This window comes from Cervus canadensis, chromosome 3, assembly GCF_019320065.1.
Source record: "Cervus canadensis isolate Bull #8, Minnesota chromosome 3, ASM1932006v1, whole genome shotgun sequence".
In the NCBI taxonomy this organism is placed as follows: domain Eukaryota; kingdom Metazoa; phylum Chordata; class Mammalia; order Artiodactyla; family Cervidae; genus Cervus; species Cervus canadensis.
In genome coordinates this window covers 86,301,474-86,319,634 of record NC_057388.1, presented here as the reverse complement: position 1 = coordinate 86,319,634, position 18,161 = coordinate 86,301,474, and the positions used below count along the sequence as shown (strand labels likewise).

Below are 18,161 nucleotides of genomic sequence, written 5' to 3'. Positions count from 1 at the left end.
TGGGCACAGGTTTCTCCTCTAACACAGAACCCTTTGTACTTAGCATCCCCATTCACTTGACTCACTAGTAAGATTTAATATTCTATGTCCATTTGGGGAAGGAAATTTGAGTTGTCTTGAATTAATGTTATAGGTAAATATTGCTTGGTGAAAGTGAGTTCCTATTTCTGTTTGGGGTTTTCAATTTTTATTTTATTTTATTATATTTTTTTAATTTACACTTTGCTTTTTTTTTCATTTATTTTTATTAGTTGGAGGCTAATCACCCTACAACATTGAAGTGGGTTTTGTCATACATTGACATGAATCAGCCATGGAGTTACATGTATTCCCCCTCCCGACCCCGCCTCCCACCTCCCTTTCCACCTGATTCCTCTGGGTCTTCCCAGTGCACCAGGCCCAAGCACTTGTCTCATGCATCCAACCTGGGCTGGTGATCTGTTTCACCCTAGATAATATACATGTTTCGATGCTGTTCTCTCGAAACATCCCACCCTCGCCTTCTCCCACAGAGTCCAAAAGTCTGTTCTGTACATCTGTGTCTCTTTTTCTGTTTTGCATATAAGGTTATCATTACCACCTTTCTATTTTAAATGATTTACAACTAATGTGTTTTCTGAGGGAAAGAATGAATCTGTTGAGAGATTATTTAGTCCCTTCACAATAACCATTGGGAGCTCTTAATACTACAGATTGAGGGACAGAGGCACAGAGATATCACATGACTTACCCAGTGTCACATAGCTAGTCAGAGAAGGGCTAGGATTTGGAGCCAGGAAGTCTAGCTCTGGGATGACATTCATAACTGTCACACCACTGTACCTCTGAGCATACGTTTGGATCTCTGATGGGCTGTGGCCAAGTGGCTGTTTTGTTGCAGGAAGGAGGACCCCTGCCAGAGTCCGAGAGTGAGCTCTTGTCTAACACTTGGGAATGAATTGTCCAAAGAGACGCATGTGCTGAGAAAGCAAAAGACTGTTGGGAAGGGGCACACAGGTGGAGAGCACTAGTGTAATGGAACCCAGGAGAACTGCTCTGCCATGTCGCTCTCAGTCTTGGGTTTTACGGTGATGGGATTGATTTCTGGATTATCTTTGGCCAATCATTCTGACTCAAGTTCCTTTTTGTTGGCGCACACATTGTTCAGCCAAGATGGATGCTAGCAAGAAGGATTCTGGGAGGTAGTAGTACATGTGGTATCTCCTTTTGACCTTTTCTGAATTCTTCTTGTTGGTGGTGATTTGTTAGTTCCGTGTTTCTTACCAAGACCTCCTGTCAGAAAGTAACTCATGCAAATGGTCACTATGGTGTCTGGTCAGGGTAGGTGGTTCCAGTCAACGTTTCCCGGAACACTCGAGTGGCTAAGTCTCATCCAGTTCTTTTGCAGCCCTATAGACTGTAGCCCGCCAGGCTCCTCTGTCCATGGCATTCTCCAGCCAGGAAAACTAGAGTGGGCTGCATTTCATGACTGCATTTTAGTCTGTATGGACCCAAGGAACCCAGCCCAGCCCAACCTGCCTCCTGAGCATCAGAAGCTTTCAGAGTCACGTGGAGACAGGCAGGAGAGGCACTCTCTGACCCACACCTGTTGCCACACTCAGGGGTCAAATGGGAGCAGCCTGGACCTTATGCCGCTTCTGTACCAGGACTTTCATTCCCTCATTTCATTGCTCTTCAGAGTACGTTTAAGGATGAAGCAGCATTTGATAGACAAAAAATGTTTGGTGGGGCGAGGGGGGATAAGCACAGGTTTAAGTGCAACCTTACTGTTTTAGTCCATGTTGTTAAAGATAACACTTTTTCTTCACTGTGATGTGCGAGATAAATCTTCTCTTTCACAAAGTGCACTTGAAGCTGACAGAGCACTTCTATCACATTGTGCACTTTGCTGCTAAGTCCCAGTTGTACACCACATAAGGAGGTGAAAATACTGTCACAAGAGGTGTGATTACACTTGTTCAAACCTTAGAACAAATTTCACAGGACTATCACTAAAGGACCAATTACATTAGGCCAAATTGTTATTTTACTTTTGTGTCCAGAAAGGTGGAAAGAAATGATGTCAAGGATAATTTGTGCAAAGAGTTGTGATATTGTGATTTATAATAAGAAATACATATTTGATTTTTATCCAGTTTTTGGCATAAAGCTCCTAAAATCCTTGGAATTTACTAAGTGATGAGAGAGATAAAGGTGTCTTTTGTTATGTTAATGAGGTGACTTTGAGGAGGGGAGACTTGCCGGAAATTGAGTTCAACCCCTGATGCTCATGTCAATCATGCCTATGTAAGGAAGCCTCCATGAAAACTTGAAAGGATGGGATTTGAAGAGGTATGGTTTTTCCAGTAATCATGTACAGATTCAAGAGTTGGACCATAAGAAGACTGAGTGCTAAGAGTTGATGCTTTCCAATTGTAATGCTGGAGAAGACTCTTGAGAGTCCTTTGGACTGCAAGGAGATCAAACTAGTCAATCCTAAAGGAAATCAACCCCAAACATTTATTGGAAGGACTGATGCTGAAGCTGAAACTCCAATATTTTGGCCACCTGATGTGAAGAGCTTACATTGGAAAAGACTCTGATGCTGAAAAGATTGAGGGCAGCAGGAGAAGGGGTTAGCAGAAGGGGGCAGCAGCATTACTGACTCAACAGACATGAATCTGAGCAAATTCCGGGAGATGGTGAAGGAGAGGAAAAGCCTGGTGTGGTGTGGTCCATGGTGTTGCAAAGGGTCGGACATGACTTACTGACTTAACAACAACAACCTAAAGGGTTGGTGAAGTCTTGGAGATTCAGAGATAGCATGGAAGCTCTGTGCCCTTTCCCCACACCTTGCCCTGAGCATCTCTTGCATCTGGCTGTTCCTGAGTTATATCCTTTTATAATAAACCAGTGATCTAGTAAGTACAGTGTCTCTCTGAATTCCGTGAGCCTCCCTAACAGATTAATTGAACATAAGGAGGGACTGCTGGGAACCTCTGATCTATAACTGGTTGGTCAGAAGCCAGGTAACAACCTGGGCTTGTGAACTGACATCTGAAGTCAGGGAGCTGAGGAGGGGGCAGTCTTGTAGAACCTGAACTCTTAATCTGTGGAATCTGACAATCTCCAGGTAGATAGTTTCAGAAATGAGTTGAATTGTGGCAAACCTAGATGGGGTCAGAGAATTGCCTGGTGATGATGGAGAAATTCCTTATTCTGTATGAATTAGAATTAGGATCTGGGTACTTCTAAGAGCTAACATGTTTTTATTGTCTTTAAGAACCAACCAACCAAGCAAAAAAACCTAGTTAATTTGGTTTTGCTCATTGCTATTATTTGAAGATGCATTCATAGGAAATAAGTTAATAATAGTTGACTGACTGTATCGCATTCTTATTAGGTTCAATTATAAGCCATCTGTTAAGATCAACCGACAATTTTTACCAGTCACTTTTTTGTTGCTGTCCTTATTCAGTTACTAAATCACGTCTGACTCTTTTGAGACCCCATGGACTCAAAAGACCTGTCAGAGTCCTCTGTCCATGTAATTTCCTAGGCAAGAATCCTGGAGTGGGTTGCCATTTCCTCCTTCAGAGGTTCTTCCAACCCAGGGATTGAACCCACGTCTCCTGTATTGCAGGTTTCTTTACCACTGAGCCACCTGGGAATCCCATCACTTTTTTACCAGTAGACTTAACTATTGATAAAATGGTACCTTTGTTGATGTGTTATGTATCAAAACCATTCTTTCATGCAGATCTAACAAGTTATATCATCAGAGGCTCAATATGATTTTCTTAGAACTTAACTTGACAGAAATTGTGAGCCAGCTTGAGACACTGGTAATAATCATGTTGTTTAAAGAAAATCACATTCAATATTCTATATGCAGCTTTGTAAGTAATTTCATTCCTAATAATTTAATCCTCCTGGATTTCCATCACAGTTGGAAGTTGATGCTGTGACATTGTTTCTTGTTTTATTTTTCTCTTTCTACATTATTAATAGAGATTTTGTTCTTAAAAATAAGCAACAACTAAAAACATGATTCTTTGTCCTCTCGAATTGCTTTAACAAAACTTCTCTGTTGAAATACAGGGAGTTTTTTTTTGTTTGTTTTTTTTTTGTTTTTTGTTTTTGAAATACAGGGAGTTTTATGATCCCAATTCTTTTGTCTGAGTTGGCTACAAGTCCAGTATTGTACTGTTTGGATTGGTTGCCTGTCTTTGTGCAATGAGTCCTCTCTGAAGAGGAACTTTAAAATAAAACAATGATATTTTATTAATTCTTTGACTTGTGCTATCATTTCAGAGATATAATATCTTTGGTTCTCTGTAAGTTTCATTTCTTACCTATGGTGAGTCCCCTTTCAGAGCCTCATTCAGTGAAGGTTCCTGGTGCCCTTGCCTCGTAATGTGGCTGCACTACGGGGTGGCCCTGACTGCAAATAACTGCCTTGACTGATGTATCCACCCCCTTTCCCAGGATGTCCCCCAGCAAGCCACTGATAAATGTGGAAGTGTAATGGCCTGTTCTATCTGACCTAATTCAGGGCAACTCTGGAAGCCATTTCAGCCTCAGCATTCCTGGTGGTGCTGGGAATTTGTCATTGGTCCAGTCAGCTGGACTTCTTCTCTGCCCAGTCCGATTTCCATCTCTGGTGGTCTTCCATTGGGTGGAGATCAAGGCAAATATCGTGCATTTCAACCTCCTAAGGTTGCAACAGTATTGTCTTAACAGTCTCTAGTCCAGCTTCTTAAAAATCTATAGGCAAATATTTAAATAAAAAGAGCATGTGGGTTGTTTCCACAATATTTGCTACTTAGTGGTTGGCACCATTAATAGGTTAATAGTTTTCACCATGCTATTATTCTTTTAAAGAATTAAATTCTAATGTTCAACCCAGATCTTCAAAATACTTATAAAATCCCTCCAAGAGGAGGCTTGAATCCTTCGGGTATGAATTCAGGGATGACAAAGGAGAAGTAAATCACTTTCTCCATTCTCTCTCATTGAACCTGCCCTGATGACATTGTGATGATCTATAATAGGTGAAAAGTGAAATATAGTCATCTTATTTACTGGTGCAGAAAAGCAGGCAATTACCACTTCTCGGAATTTAGGATATTTAATAATATTACACAACTAAAGTTGAGGGTTCAAGATCTAACCTGTTGACAAACTCACGTTTTAGGTCTAAATATCAGCTATCTCTCCTCTTAAGTCTGGTGATGATGCTTATCTGGTTAAGATGAGGATGATGATTAACAGTATTAATAATGTATTCAATGCAACCTTTGTATAGCACTTTATCATATTACCCTTTTCATCCCTGGAAGATTGTTGCTATGCCCCTTGTCACACAGATGAGGACACTGAGGCTTGTTCAAGCTCATATAGGACCGACCTCAGGTCTTCTGACCCATATCTGTGTTTCTTCTTCTCTTCAACATCTTACTGCACTAGCAAACCAACATATATGTAAAGAACCTTTCATCTCTCGGACCTGAGACTTCCAGGTACTCACCTATGAGATAAAGAGATAAAAATTATGAATGAAATTCTTTACAAATTTGCTCTTATTTCAATAAGAGCACAAATGAATAAACTAAGGCCAAGGTAATATTCTAATTTATGGCTCACTGATAAAAACCATTTTGGGTGCCAGATGCCATATCAGTGAAAGTTTCCTCTGAATTAAAATTTCAATTTCAATTTTTTTTTTTTTTTACTTTTTGTGTGCCACTTTTAACCACTTTTAAAAATAAGGATATATTTTTATGTATCTTATGTTTTCCTACTTGATTGAGAGGTGTCTGAGATCAGAAATGCCTCACTTCTGTTTATACCAACAGTGTCTCTTATAAGTCTTACATTTATTTATTCAAAACATATTCATTGAAGTCCGTATGTGCCAAGCACAGTGATAGGTAGTGAGAAGTATGGTGGTCATTGTGAAAGACAAGATTCAGTAGTCATGGAACTTACAGTCTAAGGTGAAAAAAAAAAAGGTAACAGAATTTTAAAAATATACAATTATTGTGGTTGCTACAGTCAAAAGTGATGTGGAAGACTGGAGGCCTCAGGAAAATTTTCCTGAGGACATGCATTCACAGGGGCAGTAGGAAAGATTTGAGGATGGTCTGCTGCTGCTGGTGCTAAGTCGCTTCAGTCGTGTCCGACTCTGTGCGACCCCATAGACGGCAGCCCACCAGGCTCCGCCGTCCCTGGGATTCTCCAGGCAAGAACAGGATGGACTAGTTAAATACTAAAGTTTAAACCAGTTCTATAATCTGCATGAGTTCTAAGTATTTTAGCTTTGTTCTTAATGCTCAATAGAAGGACTACATTTGTGTAGCTATTGATTCAGTTTATAAGGAGTGAACTGCTGGGTCTTTTGAATGTCTTTAAATTTACTTTATCTTTTTCATCAGTCATGGATATCCATGAAACCATCAAGTCACAAGTATAGTCAATTGTGGATGGGCAAGATGATGGAAAAAGTCTCAGAGTCATGCAGATGTGGCTTTCAAACTGGGTTTCAGACTCTTGCCAGCTGTTGACACCCCTATTTCCCAGTTTCCGCATCAGAATTGCGGTGATAATACCAAGGGTAGAGTCCTTTCCCTAGGACTATGGAGGTACAGAATGCATGCGACTGAGAAGGAGTGCTCAAGTGTGTTGGAGAGTGTACGTGAAATGCTCAGCTCAACAAATGATCTTTTAATTATCACTAAATAATCAAAGGGAAAACATTTACACAGGTGAGGAAATCAGACAGGGAATTCTAGAAAGCAGCCAATTATAAATTCTTCCGTACGACAGTCTTTTCCTAAGTGCTAAGCTTTAAAAATCATTTCTTGCTAAACTGGGGACACCTGCAGAACAGGGAATTTAGTGTCCCTGGAATTGTACACAATCACTCTTCCAGAGTGGGCTATGAAGAAATAGATGGAATAGACATGCTTTGATGCAGGAGAGCTCCTCTTCCACACTTTAGGAATCTAGATCAAGTCAGAGAATCTCTTTTAAAATTGAAACAATTGATAATGAATATTATAGGAAAACACATCTTTGATAAAGCCTGAATGTTTGACTAAATTTTACTGTATTTTAACCAAACACTAACAGTATACAATGACCTCTTCTTATGTAGTTTTAAATAGTCATGATTATTTGGGGTGGTGATTTATTGTCATTTGTTACTGCAGTTGATTTGACCTTATGCAATATTTTCTTGGCAGTAGATCATTTTACATTCTTATCTGGCTTTTCTGATGTGTACATCTTGTCATTCAGTTATAAGATTGTTGCAGGCAGAATGGAGACAGAAAGTCCTTAGCTCTGGAAACATAATAGACCATGGGTACTTATGAATGGACTGTGTGGCTTTTTGACTGATGTGAAGATAGAAGTTGTGAGTGAGTTTCAAGGTTAAGAAAAAGAATATTAATTTTCTAACACCAATTATTTGAGAGTAATACATTCCACAATAAAATGTCCATAAAGCACCAAACAGCATAATGCCTTTGGGGTGCACGTTCTTCATAAGGATTTGCTCAACTGAAAGAAATTACATGTGCAGTTCCTCTTTCAAGAAAGATACAAATTGACCAGGCTTATAAATAAAAGGTGAGGTGAAGGAATAAAAAAAACATAGACTAATGTAAAATTCCAATTTGACTAATTTTGAATGAACAGAAATGTTCAATGGATCTGTAGTAAATGACTAAATCAATGAATTCAGACTAAACCATAAGTCTGGATTGCCTGTTTGCCTCATCTGAAAAAATCATAATCAACATTTTCTGGCCTTCATTTCTTCTGGTTATGGAGTCAGAGTTAATCTCAGAATGATATTTAGGATATGGCATGTCTTTAATGGGATCCTTAAGTAATTAGAACAATTTTCTTAAAAGTGCAGTCATGTTTTGAAACAGCTATTGTTCCCCGGAGAATGTTACAGTTTGGATCTTACATTTCTATGGTTACCTCATGTTTCCACTCACCACAGTTCTTTATTTGATTTTTACACACATTATGCAGTTTTCAAGTAATCCCTAGACTTTGTCCCAAAAGTTTTCTCCTCAAAACATGTAATCATTCCTTCCCAGTCTCATTCACTAGCTCCCTTCCTGCTGGTGGGTTTTCAGAACTCTGTCATTCACCTTTTCCTGTTATTGGTTTAAATATTCTCTTTGAGTGATCACTTCGTTCCCAACACTTCACTTACCATTGTATCTGCATCTAACAACATTGTGGTTACAACTGCCTTCTCTCTCCTTAGCTCCAGACTCATTGTTCCAGTTCAGTGTTCCATGGGTACTTTGAAAACCACTGGTTCTGAATCAAACTCATCAAGTCTGCCCCTCTTGTATTTCCTACTTGTTTAATGATGTCATCACAGAAAAGTGAAAAAGTGAAAGTGAAGTCCTCAGTTGTGTCCAACTCTGCGACACCATGGACTATAGCCCACCAGGTTCCTCCATCCATGGAATTTTCCAGGCAAGGGTACTGGAGTGGGTTGCCATTTCCTTCTTCAGGGGATCTTCTGACCCAGGGATCAAACCTGGGTCTCCCGCATTGCAAGCAGATGCTCTACCATCTGAGCTACCAGGGAAGCTCCACAGAAACCGATCACAAAGGCCAAAACCTTAGAGTCGTGCTTAATGGTTTCCTACCATTGCACTACTTAGATCAAATTAATACAACCCAAATATTCGGTTAGCCAAAAAAATTTGTTCAGGATTTTCTGTAAGATGTTATGGGGAAACCCAAATGAACTTTTTGGCCAACCCAGTATATACAATTTTTATTTTCCAGTCTTGTTTCAGTAAAGTTGGGAAAAATATTACAAAACCCCACTAATTCTAATTCCAGTTTTCACTATCCACTTGTCTCTGGTGACTCAGATGGTAAAGAGTCTGCCTGCAGTGCAGGAGACCCAGGTTTGATCCCTGGGTTGGAAAGATCCCCTGGAGAAGGTAATGGCAACCCACTCCACTATTCTTGCCTGGAGAGTTCCATGGAAGGAGGAGCTTGGCAAGCTACAGTCCTTGGGGTTGCAAAGTGTCGGACACCGCTGAGCACTCATACACCTGCCCTTCCTCAGTACTGATAGTATCACCCTAGTCATCATTCCCTGTTGCCTGTCCTAGTGACTTCCTAACTGGGATCATGGCCTCCTGTTCTTTCCATTCCAGGTTGCCCTCTTATATCACTTAGTGGTCCTCATTCATTTTTCTTCCATGAAATGCCGTGGTCATAGAAAAGACATACTCCTGTGGGCTACTGAAAATTAGGCACCTTCATCACTTATAATCTTGCACAGGTCTTGAATGACATGCATGACCTGGATCCCATCTACCTCTCATCTTTGTCTCATACTTCTCTCCCCTTCATTCATTAACTCCACTGGTTCTTTCCTGCCTTTTTCCACTCGATTCTCTCCCCTTCTCTCTTCTTTCTGAACTTAATGGAGAGATAACAACTTTAGGGACACTTTTCCTCAATATAAATTAAATGTCCTTGCTCTTCCTCTTAGGGCATACCATAACTTAAATACTTATTTGGTGGTTTGTTTTGCATTAAGCCCATTTTACCCATAACATTTCTAAACTCTGGTAAGAGTTTTCTTCACCATTATAACATGGTTTTATTCACCAGTAAAATATGTCCATTTTATTCACCATTATAAATCCATGTCTCCTGCCTGGTGTCTGGCAGATAGTGAAAGTGTTAGTCCCTCAGTCATGTCCAACTCTTTGTGACCCCATGGACTATATAGCCCATCAGGCTCCTTTATCCATGGAATCCTCCAGGCAAGAATACTGAAGTGGGTGGCCATTCCCTTCTCCATGTGATCTTCCCAACCCAGGGATCGAACCCAGGTCTCCCGCATTGCAGGCAGGTTCTTTACCGTCTAAGCCACCAGGGAAGCCCCATAAATATTTACCGAAGGAATGAATCAATCATCACAACTATTCTGGACATATCAGTAGGCTAGCTACTTACAGGCTCAGTCTGTGGCTTATAGGCAGTTCTCACCACTGAAGAGCAGTGTAGGGTTAGTGAGGGTACTGCTGTTGCAAGGATAATTTTAGCAGTGTTCTAACTTAGACGAAGGATAACCTTCAGTACTGTGGCACTGTTAATCATACAACATTGTCACATATATTAAATCGGATCACAACACACTGGACACCCATTGTGTGGCTCCCACATGGTTTTTCTTTGTTTGGCTACCTGAAGTTTCTTCCTAAAGCACATAGCTCATTGTGTAATTCTCTTGCTTATGAATTTTCTGTGGGTTCCTATCCTTTTCAATATAAAACCCAAATTATTTGGCCTGTTTAACAAAGTCACTGTCAAGCTGGACCTGTCCATTCTCTCCAACCTCAACCCCAGCCAGTCATGATCCAGCAAGGTTCTTTCATACCTTGGCTTCTACCAGAAATGTCCCAGTTTTGCACCTGTGCTTATGTATATCTGCCATTTAAAATCTAGCTCTCTTAAGCACTTGAGTTACTCCCGCCTCTGTGTTCCCAAAGTGTCGTATGGTCTCTTCATCCTAAAATCATTACATGCTCCATGATAATTTATTGGAATGCCCCTTTCCCAGACTAGCTGGCAACTGCTGGGTTAGACTGGGCATTCCCAGTGTCAAGCCCAATGCATGGCATATAATGGCACCCAGTAATGTTTGGGTAACTGAATGCATTGTCAATTGTGTGGAAGTAAAAATACCTTGCTTGTTGAAGCCATGCTGTAAATAAATGGTGATTTTCTTCTCCAGTGACTCAAAAAGTATGTTCAAACCATAATGCAATTGAAACATCATGCTGATGTCATTTTTTTCTCTTTATATTAGATTTTGTTACCTTGACACCACTACACTGGAGGAAAACTCCTTCTTTTCCTCCTATCCCAGCCCATCAGCAAAGGGCAGAGAAATTTTCTACCTTTTTCTTTTTGGCCTCTCATTGCCTTAAGATGAGAAATCAAAAGAAGTGTTCTTCCTTTTTTGTTGTGTGAGTTGGATGGTTCACTTCAGTTAATCAGTCGTGTCCAACTCTATGAGACCCCATGGACTGTAGCACGCCAGGCTTCCCTGTCCTTCACCGACTCCTGGAGCTTGCTCAGACTCATGTCCATGAAGTCAGTGATGCCATCCAATCATCTCATCGTCTGTCGTCCCCTTCTCCTCCTGTGTTCAATGTTTCCCAGCATCAGCGTCTTTTCAAATGTTTAATTCTTCATATCAGGTGGCCAAAGTATTGGAGCTTCAGCTTCAGCATCAGTCCTTCCAATGAATATTCAGGACTGATTTCCTTTAGGATTGACTGGTTGGATCTCCTTGCAGTCCAAGGGACTCTCAAGAGCCTTCTTCAACACCACAGTTCAAAAGCATCAGTTCTTCGGCACTCAGCTTTCATTATAGTCCAGCCCTCACATTCATATATGACAACTGGAAAAACCATAGCTTTGACTAGACGGACCTTTGTTGGCAAAGTAAAGTCTGTGCTTTTCAATACACTGTCCGGGTTGGTCATAGCTTTTCTTCCAAGGAGCAGGCATCTTTTAATTTCATGGCTGCAGTCACCATCTGCAGTGATTTTGGAGCCCCCCGAAATAAAGTCCCTCACTGTTTCCATTGTTTCCCCATCTATTTGCCATGAGTTGGATGGAATTTCTGCCATTTTGATTTTCATGGTGGAGACATACGTCAACTGAGTGCTTATGTCTTTGAAACTTGACTTGTGTCTCAAATAATCTTGAAGACCACTTGTCTCATAACACATTATGTTTTTGCATAAGTATCTTGCTATAATACTATGAGCTAAAAAAGGGAAATTAACTTTAAAGGAGGTCTACTGATAAATGTGAGTTCGATCCTACTCCTCTGGAGTAGCAAATGGCAACCCATTCCAGTATTCTTGCTTGGAAAATTCCATGGACAGTGGAGCCTGGTGGGTCCATGGGGTCACAAAATAAGTTAGCAAAAGGACCTTCCTATATCTATCACAGGAAGTCTCACCTATAAGATGTATTCACACCTTTTTTTTTTTTTTTTTAATCAAAGCACTTGTCCTTGGACTTCTGTTAAATGAATTAAAACAGCCTTCTTGCCACTCTTTCTCTCCTGTCCTACATTTTGTGCACTTTGATATTTTTTATAAAGGACATTCACAAAAATAATGTTTAAACTTGGAAACAAAAACCTGATGTGTGATTAAGTCATTGATGTCATTCATTTGAGATATATATATATATATATATAAGGATGCAAAACATCCTTATTGCTTTTAAATAGGTGAGAATGACAGATATTTTGAGAAACAATATCCATTACTGAGTCATGTGTTTCTATAAAGTCGCTAACCTCATTAAGTGTGTTAAGTAAATGTCTGTTCTGAATCACTTTCTCTCTCTCTCTCTTTTTAAATAGGTGGTGTTTGCATTGCTCAATCACAGAAAATTCCGCGTGAACCAAGACCTGGAGAATTTGAAAAAATTATCAAGCGCCTGCTAGAAACACCTAATGCTCGGGCAGTGATTATGTTTGCTAATGAAGATGACATCAGGTACTGATTGATTTTCTCCCTCATTTAGGATCATATTTGCACCCCACATCCTTTTTCTAATATGTTTTATATTCAATGTAGAATCTTGTAAAATTTCACAAGAATTGTAGCATTCTTATGCAAGTACAGACTGCCTTCTGCTACATAAAAACAACAACCTTCTGGTTTCTCAATCTGAAATGTTTATCGAGTAAAATTTGGGGACTGAAAAGAAATGAGACAAGTAACAATGATAGACAGAATAATGTGAATGAGGTTAGGAATAAGGCTAATTATCAGGCACTGGACTTAAAATCTCCAATTTATTTCTTCTAGGAGATGTTAAAACTCAGGCAGTTAGAATGATTGACTTGTTGTTTAATAGTGACCTACTGAGTGTTGATGACGATATCAGCAGGTCCTGTAACATTCATGTGTATAGAGTTTCTTGGTAAATGTGATGTGTTTTATTTGTTCTTATTCTCATAGGAGGATATTGGAAGCAGCAAAAAAATTAAACCAAAGTGGGCATTTTCTCTGGATTGGCTCCGATAGTTGGGGATCCAAAATAGCACCCGTTTATCAGCAGGAGGAGATTGCAGAAGGGGCTGTGACAATTTTACCCAAAAGAGCATCAATTGATGGTAAGGATGCACCATACAAAATTTGTTTCATTCCAGCTGAATCTAAACTCAAAAACAAAATCAGAGTATCATCATATGATGAAATGCATCCATTATTTTATGACTCTGGATAAAATTTGTAGCACTGATGGTAGAATTACCAAGACAGTAACTGTTTAACTTAGCACATTATATATTTTTTTAATTAGAAAAGATATCCACAAGACATTTTTTTAAGGAGCACTGTTATTGGCTTTAGATATCTCCATGATATTAGCAGTTGCCCTCTAAGTTTGCATATATCCATGAACATACACAACAGTTATAGCATGGTTGGAAGGATAGTGTTTGCTTTATAGCAAATTAAGGCATGATGCTGGTTTAGCTCTATGGATAAATGAATGGCAACAGAAGATGTGGCAAATCCCTGAAAAGCAGTCTGTCTCCCAGATATCTTTTCCAGTGATCTTGACAGTGACTAAAATTCCTACCTTTGCCATTATCTGTTGGAACAAGGCATTAATCCAGTTTTAATCTCAGGTTTATTGATCAAGCTCAGTTGGAAATTGAAAGAAATATTAAAATCAGAGAAGTAGTCAGTTGACAAATGTTTGGTATATTGGAGGTTTTGTTTTGGTTTTTATGTATGCTGTTCAAGAGATCATTTCATCAATGGTGTAAGAGTATATGTATTAAAGTGAGAATAATGAAAAAGTAAGGGCTTCTCTGGTAGCTTGGGGGTAAAAAATCTGCCTGCTAATGCAGGAGATGCAAGTTTGATCCCTGGGTCTGGAAGATCTCCTGAAGAAGGAGATGACAACCCATTCCAGTATTCTTCCTTTAATGAGGTGGTTACCTGACCAGACTGATACTTTAGCTTATTACCTAGGACTCTAGAAGACTGGGTGCTTCCCAAGTGGCTCATTGGTAAAGAATCTGTCTGCCAAGCAGAGATGTGGGTTAAATCCTTGGGTTGGGAAGATCCCCTGGAGAAGGAAATGGTAACCCATTTAAGTATTCTTGCCTGGGAAGTCCCACTGACAGAGGAGCCTGGCAGGCTATCGTCCATGTGGTTGCAAAGAGTTGGACATGACTTAGCAACTAAAAAACCAGAAGGTTACATTAGTAGTGATTGGTTTATTGAGTTAGCTGAAAATGGAACATCCAGATCAGATAAATCTTCAGGTGAGTAGAAGCACACAAACCCAGAACATAGACCCCCTACTAGGGGAAAGAGAGGAGAAAAAGTCTGAGTTGCTTCTAAATATTCAGCATGAGGTCACTAGTTGCTGCCACTGGGAGACATCGAGGAGAGAAAGAAGTGGTGTGGATGACACCCAACCTTCTGTGCACATCCCTGAAAAGCCAGGTGCCTGAATGGTGGGAGTAGAGATATTGTCCTTTGTTCTCCACTGATTCTTGCCACAGGGATAGCCTTATTTCTGGGTTATTGGTTCCCCCACATTTGTTATGTATTTTTTTTTTCATGCAATGATCACAACATAATATACTATCTTTTCAAATTTCTGGTAGTACATGGTTTTGATTTTGAAAAAAGTATTTTCATACCTTTCTTCTTTAAAATAGGGTTTGATCGATACTTTAGAAGCCGAACTCTTGCCAATAATCGAAGAAATGTATGGTTTGCAGAATTCTGGGAGGAGAATTTTGGATGCAAGTTAGGATCACATGGAAAAAGAAACAGTCATATAAAGAAATGTACAGGTAACCATTTAAATATTCTCCTTGAAGCATTGGTGTTTGTCATTACCTGAGAAATGAAGCTCTTCTATGTGGATAGTAATGACAACTTCTACCTCCTCGCATCTCTAGTTACAGTTTCTCAGCAGGGCTGAGCTTCCATTGATCATTCCACAAACTTGAACTTGCCCATTGGTTCTTGCAATCAATGAACAAGTATTTATTGAACATGTGCCATGTGTCCAGTGCTGGAGTATTTCAGTTCTGTTTAAAAAAAAAATTATGAGTATCTACTTTAGACAAAGTACTTTATTAGGTTTGGTGGGATATTGACAAATAAACAAGACATGATTTTGTTCACCAGGAGTTCAAAATATAGTGAGGGTGGCAGATCATAACAAATTGTGCTGACAGTGCTTTTTAACTGTTCCAATCCATGTCCCCCATATCCTGCATAGCTCTAGCAGCTATTGTTTTTTGATTCTCTACTTTCTATACTTTGTACATAAAAATAACAGTGATATTAAATGTACATTTTTTGAATGTTAGAATTTAACTTTTTATTTGACGATAACATGACTGTGTATGTAGAAACATCTAAGGAATTTTAAAAGTTACTTAGAACCAAGAAGTACACTTAGTAGGACCAATACAAGATAGAAGGTCTGTATAAACATACCTTTTAAATCCACTTATATATATTAATGGATGTATTTATACCCCCATTTATATATAGTAGAAATTAACACATGGAAAATGAAATACGTACAGCATAATTAAAAAGAACATAAAAAGGGATAGTTTTAATAAAGATACATCTCTTCTATACTGAGATCTACACTTTTGAGCATCTTATAACCAGACACTCCTCTCTTGCTTTCCCCTTGGCCCACACATTTTGATATGACCTCCTTTCCCTCTATTTAGTTCCTTTGGAAATAGGTTTTCAAATAAAGATATAATCTGAGAAGTGCTAGAGCAGCCCTTTAAATGGAGCAAGGATAGGGATGTGGAGAGGGGTGCCCCAGTGGAGGGAACTGACTTCCAGGAGCTGGAGTAAGTGAAGTGAGACAAAGTTCGTGCTTGTGGGTCTTACACTTGAGTTTGAAGAGTCACTAAATAAGTAAACGTGTAAAGAAACAGACTTCCAGATGCTGAGATGTACCTTGAAGAAATGCAACAGAGTAAATGTAAAAAGAGTGACCAGGCGGTCTCAGGAAGGAGGAGTGAGGGCAGCAATTACTATCCTTTGGTTAAGACGCTTTGCCAAGGAGCTAACATGTGAGACCAGACATAAATGGCAAGGGGCTTCTCTGGTGGCTCAGACGGTAAAGGATCTGCCTGCAATGCAGGAGACCTGGGTTCGATCCCTGGGTTGGGAAGACCCCTGGAGGAGGACATGGCAACCCACTCCAGTATTCTTGCCTGGAGGATCCCCATGGACAGAGGAGCCTGGCAGACTACAGTCCATGGGGTCACAAAGAGCTGGATGTGACTGAGCGCCTAAGCACATGAATGGCAAGAGTCCTCAGCCATGTGAAGATGTGAGAGCAGCCCATTCCAGGATCTAGCACAAGCCTCTTGGGTTTAAGGTAAAGAAAACAAAAAATAAAATGTCAGGGAGGCCAGAGTAATTGAGACAGAGTGGGAGTGAGAGCAGAAAAGGATTGGGGCAGGCCAGCTCATACTGGGTCCTGGGGTTCTTCCTAGAAGCTCCAGAACTGGGGATTTGGGGCTTTATCCTACCTGTAGGGTAGAAGTAAATAAGGCTTTTCATGTAGGACACTGCTCAGATACTTTTTCAGAAAGATTCCTCTGACAGAAGTGTAGGGAGGGTTGGAGATCAGGGGAGAAAAGAGAAAGGTAAGTTAGTGTCCATCCCATAGCCCCAGGGGTGGACAGTCTCAGCCTCAATGAGATGTGCTAGTTAGGGATGGAACAGAGTATAGAGATCCTAGTAGGTAGTATTTACAGGATATGGTGAGTGCTGAATGCCCTGGGGGTGGTGGTGAGTGATGGAAGTTCTGAATTATAAATCTCTGCCAGCTAGGTCTAGGAAAACTACTTAACTAAAAAGACAGCAAGAATGGCAATGGACTATTGGAAGGACTAATTGGAATTGGGTTCTGAACTCACCCCGTGGAACTGCCCTGCAGGTGGCAACTGAGGTTTGGGACCCTGCCTAGTGTAAGACACTAGAAATACAGATTAGGTAGTAGTAGATGGGGAGGAGACCTGGAAGTTCAAAGACAAGGGCAGAGATGCAGTTACCAGGGAAAGCTGAGCAGAGGTGAGGAATAACCACCTAACCCTCTAGGGGAGGAACCAGAAGAAGAAATTAAGCATTGTGTGTTGGGGAAGGAGATGAACTGGGAGTCAGGAGAGGAGATAGGGTGCATGCATGTTCAGTGCAATAGAGAGGCATGGTTGAAGGACAGAAGTTTGATGGAGACTCAGATGGTGAGGATGGTGAGGGCTGGAGATAGAAATGGAAGAGAAGTAGAGGGAGGAATGCTTTTTTAAAAAGAAGTTTAGAAGAAAAATAAAGTAGCGATGATGGGAGAACTTGAGAAAGAAGCAGAGTTACAGAAATTTCTTTAGGGGAGGCCATCTAATTTAAGCATATTTTCAGATAAACATGGTGATGGGAAAGAATATCAAGTAGTTAAGACTTCCCTTTCCAACGCAGGGGATGTAGGTGTAATCCCTTGTCAGGGAGTTAGGATCCCACATCCCCTGAGGCCAAAAAATCAGAAACATAAAACCGAAGTAATATTGTAACAAAGGCTTCCCAAGAGATTGAGTTTACCTGCCAGTGGTGGGGGGTGGCGGGGGTGGGGGTGGGGGGGCGGGGTGGTATACAAATTCGATCCCTGGGTCAGGAAGATCCCCTGAAGAAGGAAATGGCAACCCACTCCAGTATGCTTGCCTGGAGAATCCCATGGACATTGGAGCCTGGCAAGCTACAGTCCATAGGGTCACAAAAGAGTCGGAAATGATTTAATGACAATACAACAATTGTAAGAAATTCAATAAAGACTTTGAAAATGATCTGCATCAAAAAAAAAAAAAGTCTTTAAAAAATAAAGAAGGACTATCAAGAGAAAGATGTTAAACATGGAGTAGGATCTTGATAGAAACTTGAAGGAGAGGCATAGGAGGGATGTGTTACCTTTAAATCATGTGATTTAGTTGGGAAAGAGCGCTATACCCAAACATATACATAAGTAAAGGGCAACAAAGTATTTTATGATTAAGTGTTAAATTTGGACATAGATATTGAAGAAGTTCA

The 18,161-nt window shown here is 40.1% G+C and overlaps 1 protein-coding gene across 4 annotated transcripts in view; it reads left to right on the top strand.

Annotated features, from left to right (window-relative positions):
- GRM8 (glutamate metabotropic receptor 8) overlaps positions 1-18,161 on the top strand; it is an 850,596-nt gene that overhangs the window by 361,805 nt on the left and 470,630 nt on the right. For all 4 annotated transcript variants that reach the window (XM_043463632.1, XM_043463633.1, XM_043463634.1 and 1 more), the window contains exons 4-6: positions 12,431-12,566; positions 13,035-13,189; positions 14,756-14,893. In XM_043463632.1, the coding sequence (XP_043319567.1) occupies positions 12,431-12,566; positions 13,035-13,189; positions 14,756-14,893 (429 nt within the window). The remainder of the gene's footprint in view (positions 1-12,430; positions 12,567-13,034; positions 13,190-14,755; positions 14,894-18,161) is intronic.